The following is a 13722-nucleotide window of genomic DNA, read 5'->3' on the forward strand; positions in this document are numbered from 1 at the left end:
AACTATCAAAAGCCACATCAAGACTACCAGCACAAATAGCTTCGGACCAGTCAATATTACTTAATCTAGCCTTAAATCTACTAATACTGATGTCATTTAACACTCTATAGCGATAAGTTTGTGGGAGATCCGCAGTTATAGAAGAACTCGAGGGCAAACATAAGTTCTTTACCACCAACACCAAACCAAGGTGATCAGAAAGATGTGGCTGCACTGTTTTACATATGTATGTAGGTTGGAAATAAAATTGTCTAAACAGGCTAAAGATCTCGTAGGTTGCAAATTAAGACAAAAGCAGTCATAAGACTTTAAAATGTTTAAGAAACTTAACTATCAGAGGGCTGGTTACTCTGGGATCAATGTTAAGATCACCCGCAAAAATCATTTTGTAGGTTCTATACTTAGAATGGCTATTTACAAAGTCAAGGAGTCCAGTTAACCTATCAATAAATATCTCCACAGAGGAGTCAGGGGTGCGGTACACAGATACAATTAACAACTTTAAGGAACTAAAGGCTATCATTGCAGCCTCAAACTGTTTGAGTTCAATAAAAGGTACAATATTTACAACCATAAATGAGTGCTGATAGGAGTCACGAACGAAGATCGCAGAACCACCATACGGTGTAGGCCTACAAAAGCTAGCAGCAAGTAGAAAACCGTCAGGTCTATACAGACCTAACTCTTCCTCAGTACACCAGTGTTCATTGACACAGAGTAAGTCACACATTGTATCCCTACCAAGTATTACAAGAGAGTTCAGTTTATTTTTGATTGACTGCACATTAATATGCACTATCACTGTTTCACAATGGGAAATATCGCTCTTAATAACATCTAAACCATTCCTCTAACCATGAGGATTAGCTGATAGATTCAGGCCTAAGTCCCACGAACTGTCTCTTGGCCGGGTTCCAAAAAAGATGACCCAGAGGAACTCTTGTGAGAATACCTAAATCTACTTATATATATACCTGTAGGCCAAATGTTGGGGTCAAATACCTTGCTCTAAAGAGACAGAGGAACTCCAATTTTGAACGAGCTATATCCAGGATACCTGTTTTTTAACTTTGTAATTTCAAAATTTCCATCCACACTGTCAGTTAAATATTGTTTCAAAACTTCACATTCAACACCTTCTGCAAATCTAGAAACGAAAATATGTCTATGCTTTTCCACAACTTTCAGTTTATTATTATCTAAAGGTGCACAGCCAGTAAAAAACTTAGGCTTTTTGCCAGCCCTCTGTTGCATCGATACCGATGTTCTCTTTTTATAGGTTACCATTGTAAAATCATTATTTACATTTTCACTTTCCATGTCTTTTGGTTCACGTTCCACAGTTTCAGACATCTCATCTGAAACATTGGTAGCAGAACCAGAGTCAGAAACAGCAGAAGTCCCTTGCGGAGAGCCAGGCACTGCGCTACTTTCATGCAGCCTTACTAACTGCTTCTTATTTCTGAGGTCGTTGTTCGGCAGTGGTGTCTTGATTTCCCCATTTTTCCCACACTTCAACAGGGATTTTTTGCTTAATTCAGTGTTGGACGGCAGCACTGAGCCTTTGCCTTGACCAGCAGACTGAATGTCAACTACTGCTGGAGTCAAAATACGTTTGTCATTAACCTTCAAATTATTAGGATTAAAATTTCCTTTTACACCACCATAGGGCAATGAAAAACAGTCAACGGGATTTTTATTAGATTTTAAGACACTTGAATACGAAACTTTATCGCTGTTACCTGTTAAGATATCACCAATAGCCTCGGTATGGCTATCCATAGTTGCGGTAAGATGAGCATTTTCTGCTTTTAATATGTCCAACTGCTTACGCAACTCTCCTTGATTTTCAGTTATTTCATAAATCTGATCAGTCAAGATTTTTATATGAACAAAACAGTCACAAGATCTATTATTTAAGTCTTCTGTAACAGATACAATAGCAGGAGTACTCACTTCTGATTCACTTTGACTAGCACTACAACTGTCACATACAAAATTCGACGGTTCACCTTTCGAATAAGAATAGTCTTTTTTAGACTTCCCTGCACATTCAAAATGGAACCAATTTTTACATACGCCTTCGCACAAAACACCTCCAGAACTGTTAGTTGTTACTCTTTTAGGACAAGATCCACAAACAGAGTTCCTATTCATAGGCGCCATTTTTCTTTTTCCCGTGAGGAGTTTGTGAGGAGTTCTTCGAGGGATTTAATGAGAAATCCGACAAAGAAAAAAATGAAATAGGTAAGTTTTACAAATTTATCCTAAAAAAATTTAATGTAAAAAATCTTATGTCATATTTATGGTTTGGATCAATATTCTATTTTTACAGTTTTCTATAGAAATATATATCAAAATTGTGCTGAGCGCCGAGCAGTTAATATGGTGGCACTAGGGTTAAACAGATAAAGTGACTATTTATCTCATCGTGGTATTTGTTCATGCCACGTAAGGCAGGTCTTAATGTAATATACACGTACACCGTAAGCTGTTGTAATTAGTTTATTTATGAATATGCTAATGCCAAATTTACAAAGTGAAGACTTAACAAAATATTTTTCAAAAATATTAGTTACCCCTTATAAAAAACAGGGGTACATAAAAAACCCTTATGTAAACTTATATGTACATATCTTGCCATGGTAGACTTCCAACACTGGTAACAAAATAATCTGCTAAAACGTTTCTTCTAGCATTTAGTGGTTCACCCCCTTGTACAGCCGGAACATCATTGTTTATATCAAACACACCTTGCACGCTTAATGTGTCTTCAAAAATGACACCATCTCTCTGACGCACAAAATTATGAAGCACGCAACAACACTTGACAATGAGTATTGTCAGACTCAAGTCAACATTCATGGGTCTGTGAAATATTCTCCATTTATTGGTGAGAATGCCGAATGCGCATTCCACAAAACGTCTACCTCGACAAAGACGATAATTGAAAACCCGCTTCTTGTGAGAAAGAAAAGTACCAGTAAATGGTCTCATGATGTGTTTAAGACAGACTAAATGCCTCATCTCCAAGGAAAGTGAAAGGCATTACTGGTTCCGCTGTATCAGGCAGAGGTCTTCCTTTCGGAATGCAAGCTCCATTGTTATTCAACAAAATGTTTAATTTAGACTTTTCAAATAGATTCCCGTCCACAAGATCCAACTTCAACGTAACTGAACTGGTAGTAAGCATCAGCTACAACAAATAGTACTATCGAGTGAAATTTTTTGTAGTTGAAAAATTGTGATATCCAGCTAAGTCTGGTTTCACGATACGAACGTGCTTCCCATCTAACGTGCCCAAGCAATTTGGGAAATTTGCCTCCTTTTGAAATCCTTCGGCAGTTTTCCAACCATCTTTGCTCTGAGAATTCCGGAATACACTCTTTCACCAAGACTTTCCACACTGCCTCACACACTTTTCTGACAATTTTGCAAATCGTTGAGTGTCCAAGCCTGTACTGATAGTGAAGGTCAATCATTGTGCACCCACTGCCTAAGTATCTGAAAATAAAAGAAACCGTATCAATTATGAAAAACCCAAATTATATATCGCATGATTAAAACTAACAATCTGAGTAGCCATAGCACTATTTTTCAAAAGTATAATGTAATTTTCAGTATAGGGTAATATAGTCTAAGGAATTTTAAAACACCAATGTATAAACACAGGGCCCCTAACGAACCAAATGTAATTGTATTTTTTTAAATTGTGTTTGTTTTAGGCAAAAAGCTAATTAAGCGTTGGAAGAATATCATCGACAACTACAAGAAAGCAGAGAGAAAGAAAGACAAATCTGGACAGGGAGCTTTGTCCGGAAGACGTTATCTGAATGCACGACAGCTGTCTTTTCTGCAACAGACAATAGAAGCGGTACCAACTGAAAACAGCATAGTGGAGGAGGAGGAAAATGAAAATGACAATAACGATGGCAGTATTTCTCCACACAAAAATTCTTCTGACCAAGCGACAAGTGAGACACCTACAGATGATCCTTCAGATAATTTAGAAAAAAATACCAGCAGCTAAACGACAGAGAATAATTAAAAAAACCTTAATTAAGTTTATGAATAAGGCACCAACTCCTACTGTAGAAGTACCTGATGATGACAAGTCATTTTTTGATTCCATCATTCCTGCCGTTAAAAGTCTGTCCCTGGATCACAAACTGGAATTTAGATATGAAGTCATGAAATTGATAAGTCGTTATAGATCACTTGAGCGTACAGGAGCCTATCAAAATCATCCACCATTTTCTGCAGCTCCAACAAGTTGTTCTTCTACATCTCATTTGTCAGGTACAGGATATGGCAGCAATCCATCTGGTTCTCCGTCAGGTCCCTCTTACACCACACTTTCACCTTACGGGTCTTCGTCAGTGAACTCAAATTATGGAGACTCCATGGACATTTTTGGTAGCGAGTATTCAACAAATTAGCCTCGATAGAATCTTTACAGGCTAACTCATTTGTAAAACATGTTGTAAGTAAGTGCAGTATTATTTAGTTTAACAAATACTACAAATGTCGCCACATTGATCCGGATGTGACAGGTCGTGCTGTAGTTGTTATATATTTAGTGTTATGCTTACCTGAGAGTAACAGCTAACATTTCAATAGGAGGTATTGATAGTCTGCATCTAGTATCTTTACTTTTGATTGTGTCGTTTAGTTTTGCTTCAAGTTCATCAAATGATACTACACTCATCCTAAAATAATTGAAAAATTTCTTCTCATCTCGACGAAGATCTTGGAAAAGCGTAACAAACGCCCCTTTTAACAAACGAGGACTAACTAAGGGATGCACCCACATACTTCGCTTTTTGTCATTGTATAAATAATCATACACAGCAAACGCAAATGCAACACGTTGTCTGTGACCATCCATGCTGCTTGGGAGGTGTAAAGAGACTGAATACGCCGAAAAAGTGTAGTGTGTATTGACGGAAAAAAACAAGCCAAGCGCACGCAGCTTGCCCGCGGCGTGCACGCTACTTGTAAATACGCAAGTGTGCATCGAGCCTAATTGTTCAATGGCCAGCTTGGTACCCCATTTTGTTTCAATATGGCGGCTTTTTAACCTTTAAAAAAATTAACAACTACGTTATTTATGAACCCAGAGTAAAATTTTAGTGTTCTGGAATGCTTATAACATTACTTTTTGTAATTCACAAATTTTTGTATCTCAAACAGTTTCCAAGATGTCCACTAGATGTAAATCCCCTTAGAATTTATCGACCAGCAAGAACTGGTGATATAAATGCTGAAACAGGTCCAAACTTGGTTGAAAAATTGATCTTATAAATATATTGACTAATTTTGTTTGCCAGCTTAGCAGCCATTGTTTTCAATATGGCAGCCATTCAAACTTAAAAACATTCACAGCTCCGTTTTTATAAACCTAGAGAAAAAGTAACCTGGAACGCTTATACACGTTCTCGGGATATTGAGTACATGTTGATTCCATGAGAATAAATTAATATCTCAGTTGTCACACAATCTCCTTATTCTTCCTATTAAGCCAGAAGGAATACTTTTCTTTCAAATAGTATTATATGTATTTCACCCCAACAGAATATAATTGGATGAACATTATCTTGTGTGTTACAGTTGCAGAGTGCATTATTACTCCTGAAGGGAAGAGTTTATGAAAAACTGGATAATCGGACCCGAGCAGCTGAATGTTTCAAAAATGCCCTGAAACACGATGTTTACTGCTATGAGGCATTCGATTCACTTGTGAAACATCAGATGTTGACCTCCTCTGAGGGTAAGTAGTTATGATTTATGTAGCAGGGTGATTTGAAAATAAGAAAACGTTTCAAAAATTGCTTGACAATAAAAATAAATACGATTACACATACTACATGTTCCACTTAGGCATACTCAACATCTCATTCCATCCGATATGAAAGATGAAAACAATTCATCACAAAGGCTGATAAATCAATTCATTAGAACAATATTTATTTATATTGTACTCTTCAGATATTACTGTACTATATATATTTTACACCACAGGGACAGCATTATAAATACGATATACATGTTAAAGATTTAGCAACTAAAACTATTTTCTACTTCATATAAGAAATGCTGCAGAAAAACAAATTACTTTATTTTAAAATGAAATATATCTTGTCAGTTTGTACTAGTTGCAAATTACGATCCAGTCACTGAAATGAGGTCTCCGAAGTTGTACAACTCTTATTCGTGTTTGAAAATAGCAATAGATGCAACCCGGTTTTTGAGTACACAAGAATGTCAGTTGGATTTTTACCAGACCACCAGCTGACACCACCAGCTGTTTTTTACCAGTGTAAACTCAGCTTAATATGTCACAAGTCTACAGATGGCCAGCCAGCCGAATCTACCACACATGTCAATTTTCGTCATCAGAGCGGCATTGGCTGGATGATAGCTAGAGGAAATCCCATCAGTTCTCCGATCAACCGTACATCTGAAGAACTTCACCGCACACGTGATAATCGGTTGGACAATTCGAACCGTTCAAACCAAATAGTCCAACATGTACGATGAGCCTTACGTCATTTTGTTTGTAGTCCATGGCTATAATCTTACGAACACGTGACTTGAACCACAGCCTTTTGTGTGTTTATTTACTTTGTAGTTGTGTTGTTGTGATTGGCTGATTATATTCTTGGTTTTATTTGCAGTTCTATCTTAAATGCGTACATACAAAATTTAGAGCCAGTATTTGATAACATTAATTGTGCTCGTATTCTGGGGCAACTAAGAAAGGTACTAATGCAAATTGACAATTGACCAGGCTTCTGTAATTAATGTAGCAGATAACTTTTTGATGCATTCTTTATGTATTTCCCGGCAATGGGATATATTCAGAGTCATGATACTTTCGCGGGACTGGAATCAGGGTTGTCACTAACGATTAGAATCTGGAAAAGCGTAGATTGTGCGTGAATTTTTATAATGTATGTGGAATATTTACTATGGATGGATCGATTCTGATACTCGATACTGCAGCTCTTTGCACTTGATTCTGATACCTATATAAGATCTTAAAATGCACTTGGAAAATCACGATTTCATAATATTATAATTAGTGATGTGTGGAAACTGAATCTTGAATCCAAATACGTCTATTCACAGATGAAAGTTAATCAGCAGTAAGCAAATTACTGACTGCTAACACATTTTTGTACTATCTGTATGAAAAAAATGTAGATATAACCAAATTAACAAATTAATGTAGTTTAAGAAATGATATTTTAGTTATAATTTGTATTTTCTATATTTACTTTGATTCAAGTGTGTTGCTTTTATTTGTGTATAACAACTGATAGTTAGTACGTAAATTACCGATTGCTGAAACTTTTTTTGTAGTATAAAAACTATTTAGAAACATTCAGTAACAAAACCAATTAAAAATTATTAATTTTAACAAAGTTAGAAAACAGAGCCATAAGATTTGTGTATGGTTTGAGGAAATATGACCATATCAGTTCTTATCGTAATTTGGCTCAAATTCCATCAATACAGGACACTTGCAAAATTCAAACTGTGTCTCTTGTCCACAAGGTATTGACGACCAGTAGGCCAACATATCTAAAAAATAAATTAGTTGCCCGGTCAATAATCAGTGAGCGTAAGACGAGACAGGATGCCCTTCTGGCGGTGCCGCGCGTGCGCCTTGAAAGAGGGAAAAAGGGCTTTTCTTACTTCGGTCCCCAGCGGTACAACGGCCTGCCACCTGAAATGAAATATTTAAGTATGAGGGCGTTTAAAGACAAATTTAAAAAAATGTTAGCTTAAGGAATATTGTGAAGTTATTTTTATTGTTTGGTTGTATATTGTATGTTTAGTTTATACATGACCTGAGTTATTTTGTAAAACAACATCAATGTTGAAAATCGCTCATGAATAAAGGCCTTTTTATTTATTTATTTATTTAAAATAAGGTGATTTTTAAATAATAGTTTAATATAAGTTTGTATTTTCTTTGTCTATATTTGTCAATCATGCCACGGTCTCCTGGTTCTATGGGCGGAAGTTAGCTGCTCGGTGGTAAACAGACAATCCCTAATTTTTATCTTATCTATATGTCATACTTTGTGTAGTTGTATGTTGGGCTGCAGTCTGCCCCACAGTAGCGCTGTGTTGGTAATAGATTGTTTGTTCTCTTTATTTTTCCGAATTTGATACATGTTTTTTGAAAACATAACGGAATGGAAAATTACTTAACTTTCCTTGTGTTTTCCCTTAGGAAATACATGATGTTATGTCGACACATTGAAATACAAAGAGATAAAAACTAAGGAACTTAGAATAGGTAACAGCAATGAACCGTAACCAAATTTCTCACACATTGCTAGAGTTGAAATTTGCTACATCACCGCAGTCTCTTACATAATATCATAGTGTCCCATATTTCTATTAAGGGCCAGGTTTAGAGTGGCAGATTTCCACGGGAGGCAACTTTGGATTTAGCTGTGACCGTCACTTGAACATAGCAAACCTATGGTTCAGTTTATTATTTAGTTTAAGATTTTATTTGATATTTATCAATGTTATTTTAATTCAAGAATTAGGTATAGCAAAAATGATGTTTTATATTATCAATTTACACTAGTTAGTCCTACCTAAGTAGTATAAACATTAACTATGACAAGTTATGATTTGTAACATAAAATGATGACCATGTCGATTGCTATATGCCTAAAGACAATAAAGATTTTGATTTGATGATAATTAGTTCCTCAAGTTTAGCGATTTAAAGATGCATTCATCGACATCGGTGCGCAGAACTTCCTATAGATTTACTCGCTCAATTGTCCGCTTGGTCGTTTGACTGCCCCCGTTATAACTGAAGATATGGCCCACTTCACAGCTGCCCTAGGTACTCGGTAGTGTCAACCAATTTGTGAAAAGGCGTGTACACATTTAAAAAATAATGTCCATAAAAATTGGAATTGTTTCTTTAGCATTTGTTTGGCATTAATGTGCAAAATATAATAAATACAATTACAAATACATTTTGGGTGCTTTAACTTCACACCAAAATTAGTTCACAAAAAATGATAGAATCTAAGAATAGTTTATTTTACTACAAAAATGATAGTTTATTTGTTGGAACTATCAATTTTTACTAGATGGTACTGTTTTCGTTCTCTACCGATCCCTCCCACCTCATCAGCGATGGTAGGCCCAAGTGCCCTTCTTAGTTGCATTTGTCTGTAACTTGTGTATGCGTGGGAGATGAGGGGAGAGCGGCAAATCCTAGGATGGCCTGAAAGTGACAAGAAGCTAAATACGGCCCTGCTTTGTTTGCTTGTCTTCAAAGAGTTAAAATTTTTTTGGTTTTTATAGTTAAGTTTAAAGCATTATCTGTATTCAGTTGGAAAAAGTTTCATTATAAACATTGCACTGGTTTCCATTTTCATTGCAAAAACTTTCAAAATATGTTACATTCAAAAATATTGATTTTTCTAAAATTGAGTTGTCTAATGTTACAGAAAAAGAGCTTCTCATGTCACTTCCGTTTAAGGAACAGTGTGGTGAAAATGACTTGCTCCCTGCAGTTTATGAGATTCTGCTGAACAAATACCAGAACCTACCACAAACACCTGTACCAGCCCTTCCCCACCCTAGGCTTGTGGATAACTTGGATCTGGAAGCGGCACGGGCTGAGAGACTCTACTATGCCTGCTCATATAGGCAGTGCTTTTCTCTAACACAAGAGTAAGTATTTTCAGTGCTGTTAAAACACTTATACTTCCAGGCGATCATTAATAGAATTTCAGGTATACGTAATAAACCACTTGCGAGTAAATGGTAATACTGTACATTTTTTTGTTGGATATCGATATGTGACCAGTTGTCTATTATAAATTATTGTAAGGAATGATTTTCATTTCCTCGTTAAAATACTTAGGTTAGTCAAGAGATGATTCATAACATATAAACTAGTAATATACCAGTAGAAGGAAGTTCGGTGGAGATGTCCAGATAAAGGTAAAAACAGCCTGCAAAATCACCTGATAGCAGACCCGTGACCTGTGGTCAAGTGTAGGATAAGACGAAAAACTACCGGACATTTATTTTAGAGAGAACTTGTGCCTGTATATGCTCAAGAAAACAAAAGAGACAGCTTAAATAAATTATGCATATGTGTGGTTTTAACGTGGTGAGATACTGGTGAGGACACTTTTAATCGCCAAAATGTCTGTAGATCATTTAAGTTTAAAGTGAAATTTAGTTTTAATTTTTATTGATTAAACTGAGTTGAGTTAATTGTTTAGTTGATATGAAAATACTTCAAGTACTCATCTGCCTTTACCTGTCCTGAGTTTAAAAACTAGATTCAATTTAAAATTTATTTACTTTTACAAGGACTTATAGAGTAGAAACCAATTCATATTCCAGTAATTTTTGTCCGATACTGTTATTTTATAGTTTTTGTCCGTCATTTGTTACCTGAGTTAGAACTTTGATTAAATATATTTTGCATATTGTATGTTAGGTTTCTATGTACTGTTATTAATCCATAAATTTGTTATATAGTTTTGATATAATTCCTGTTACTTCTTTTATATATCATGACTCTTCTGCTCAGATGGATCTAAATCTCCAGCCTATCAATTTATTGATATACTAAACAGATGTGGATAAGTCTTTTGTAACTGTAATATATAAGCTACATATACACAAGGGCTGCCCGGAAAGTATCCTTGTTGGGGAAAGATTTGGGCATACCAAAAACTATTGTCGAAATTCTGTTCTAATATTTGTGTCGTAAACGAGTGCTTATGAAATAGGTCCCATACTTGTTCATCAAAAGACTGCGCTTTGAAGTTGGCAAAACTTATGCGAAACCATAACCACTGATGCCAATTTCTGGGTGTTTCCGAAATTGATATTCCTGGTCATAGGAACCATTTTTCGAATGGTTAAAGAGGTCAAACTGAGTACTATGGCAGAGTTAATGGTGATCCTGAAGGTAGACTTTGCAAATTATTTCTTGAAATGGGAGGATTTTTGAACAAGTGCTTCTGGAGAGTACTTTGAAGAATTCTAAAGTTTGGTTACGGTCAGTAAGATAGTTTTTCAGTAATAATTACGTATCGGATACTTTCCGGACAGATCTTGTTTGTATAAGCCATTGATGTGTTACAACTATTTTGGGTGCAGAAGCATCAGTTATAAATTTCTGCAATTTTTCACGTATTTGTACACACTCAGTCTTTTAATGGGCATATCCACACATAGTAGTTTTATATGGTATTTCATTAATAGAAGGGAGCGAGTGGAGCACAGCGACGTGGCCTCGAGCCAGCTCTGTGCCGGTGGCTTAGGGCCATGCTGTGCTCCAGACGGATCAGGGCCGATCTTAATGAAGTATCGCTTGTGATCGCACCCACAAGGGGATGTCCTCAAGGAGGCATCCTGTCACCTCTACTGTGGAACCTAGTAGTAGATGGTCTACTTGAGGACCTTACTAACAACGGAATCTATGTCCAAGGATATGCAGACGACATAGTCCTTATGGTACAGGGAAAATATACAAATGTTGTTGTTGATATCATGAATACCAACCTTCAACATGTACACAACTGGTGTCAGGGAGAGGGACTGAAAGTAAATCCCTCTAAGACAGTAGTTGTACCATTCACTAGGAAAAAGAACCTAGAGTCTCTTTCTAGGCTGAAACTCGCATCCACTCAGCTGGAGTGGTCAAAGACAGTCAAATATTTAGGACTGACTCTAGATCATAAGCTTACGTGGAATGATCATCTTAATAATATCCTGCACAAAGCAAAGTGGGCGCTCATGACGTCCAGGAGACTTGCAGGATTCTCATGGGGCGTAAAACCCCACATAGCACTATGGCTTTACAAAGCAGTTGTAAGGCCTCAAATCACTTATGGTTCATTAGTCTGGTGGACAAAGGTGAATCAGGTAACTGCCAAAGCCAAGCTTGAAAGCTTACAAAGGCTTGGCACAATCTTTGTAACCGGAGCATTCAGGAGCAGTCCCTCAGCGACCCTCGAGGTGGCTTTAGGACTTCTACCTCTTGATGTCCATATAAAAGCTGAAGCGCGTAAGTCAGCTTATCGGCTGATGGTTGCTGGCTTGTGGAGGAATGGCGCGTCTAACGCGAGCCATGGCGCCATCACTGAAGCTGTAAACCCAAGCGCTATTCTCGAAATGGTCTCCGACACAATGAGAACGGAGTTCGTATTCAATAAGCCATTCTCTGTTGACTTCTACTCCAGAGATGAGTGGAAATCGCAAGATAACATCCCAACAATAAGAAAGAGCTTTGTCTGGTACACGGATGGCTCGCTAATTAAGGGTAGAACTGGATATGGAGTGTTTAGTCAATCCCCTAGAACTGCCCTTAGCGGCAGTTTGGGTCGGAACTGCTCCATATTTCAAGCCGAAATCTATGGTATCCTAGCCTGTGCCAACCTAGGCCTCACCAGAAGGTACCAGGGAATGAACATCTGTATAATGTCAGACAGTCAGGCAGCTCTTAAAGCTCTTGACTCCAACAGCATTTCATCCAGGCTTGTGTGGGAGTGCTTTAACACTCTCTGCAAGCTTGGATCACGCAACTGTGTGCGTCTTGGTTGGGTACCGGGCCACACAGGCATAGGTGGCAACGAATGCGCCGACAGGCTTGCCAAAAGCGGAGCAAGCATGCCATACACCGGTCCAGAACCGAGTTGTGGTATAAGCAAGTCAGCCGCTTACCAAAGTATAAACAAATGGTCCAGGAAGACACACCGCGTGCGGTGGCAGAGTCACCAAGGACAAGCACTCGGCAAAAGACTGCTTGCCGATTCTAGCTCCGGATTCACCAGATGGCTGATGGGGCTGGGCAGGGATCGGGTTAAGCAAGTGATTGCCTTGATCACTGGACACGGCCACTTCAGGAAACACCTAAACACTCTAGGTTTACGAAATGAGGCCTCGGAGTGTAGACTCTGCAATAAGTCTGAAGAGACTGCAAAACACATAATACTGGACTGTGAGAGACTGGGAGCAAGGAGAAGGGCTCTTTTCGGTGACAAACAACCAGGCGACGAACCAGATGCTAGTATCGGGGAAAAGCTTCTTAGCCTAATTAAGGGCACGAAGATAGGCTTACCCCTCTAACATCAAAGGGGCACACAATAAGCTCAGGTTGACGTGTGAGGATCTATGAATCCACCCCAATATCCCAAAGGAAAAAAAAAAAAAAAAAAAAAAGAAGGGAGCAATCCAATATTTAATAACGATGTGACACCTCAGTACAATGTCTTGATGAAACTAATCCAATAACACTTAATATATTTTCAAGCCATGGTGGAACACGATACAGTTTCTTAATGTTGTTTATTTTACCCGTTCAAGGTCATTAATTTGAGATCTACGCTAGTAGGTTATTTTATGTAAAATATTTTAGTTGTCTCCATTTTCCAAATATTGGAAAGGGAAATTTAATTTTGAAACACAATAAATGTAGCATCAGTTGTTGCTACAAAGAAATAGTTGTAGTTGCTACGTCTAGTTTGTGTTAATTGTGTATCACAATTGTTGCAGAATTCTCAAGAAGGATCCATACCACACAACCTGCCTTCCAATACACATAAGCTGCCTTGTGGAGTTGAAGGATGTAACTAGTAAGTAGAAATCATCAAATTACAAAACTAATTTTCCCATTGAACTTGTTTTAAAACCCATTACATTTAATGAAAA

At 37.4% G+C, this 13722-nt stretch overlaps 1 protein-coding gene across 1 annotated transcript in view; it reads left to right on the top strand.

Annotated features, from left to right (window-relative positions):
• LOC124369973 (cell division cycle protein 16 homolog) overlaps window positions 1-13722 on the top strand; it is a 40182-nt gene that overhangs the window by 11128 nt on the left and 15332 nt on the right. Inside the window, exons 4-6 of the mRNA XM_046828209.1 lie at window positions 5611-5770; window positions 9495-9720; window positions 13567-13646. Of these exons, the coding sequence (XP_046684165.1) occupies window positions 5611-5770; window positions 9495-9720; window positions 13567-13646 (466 nt within the window). The remainder of the gene's footprint in view (window positions 1-5610; window positions 5771-9494; window positions 9721-13566; window positions 13647-13722) is intronic.

The sequence above is a fragment of the Homalodisca vitripennis genome, chromosome X (assembly GCF_021130785.1).
Source record: "Homalodisca vitripennis isolate AUS2020 chromosome X, UT_GWSS_2.1, whole genome shotgun sequence".
Taxonomy (NCBI): domain Eukaryota; kingdom Metazoa; phylum Arthropoda; class Insecta; order Hemiptera; family Cicadellidae; genus Homalodisca; species Homalodisca vitripennis.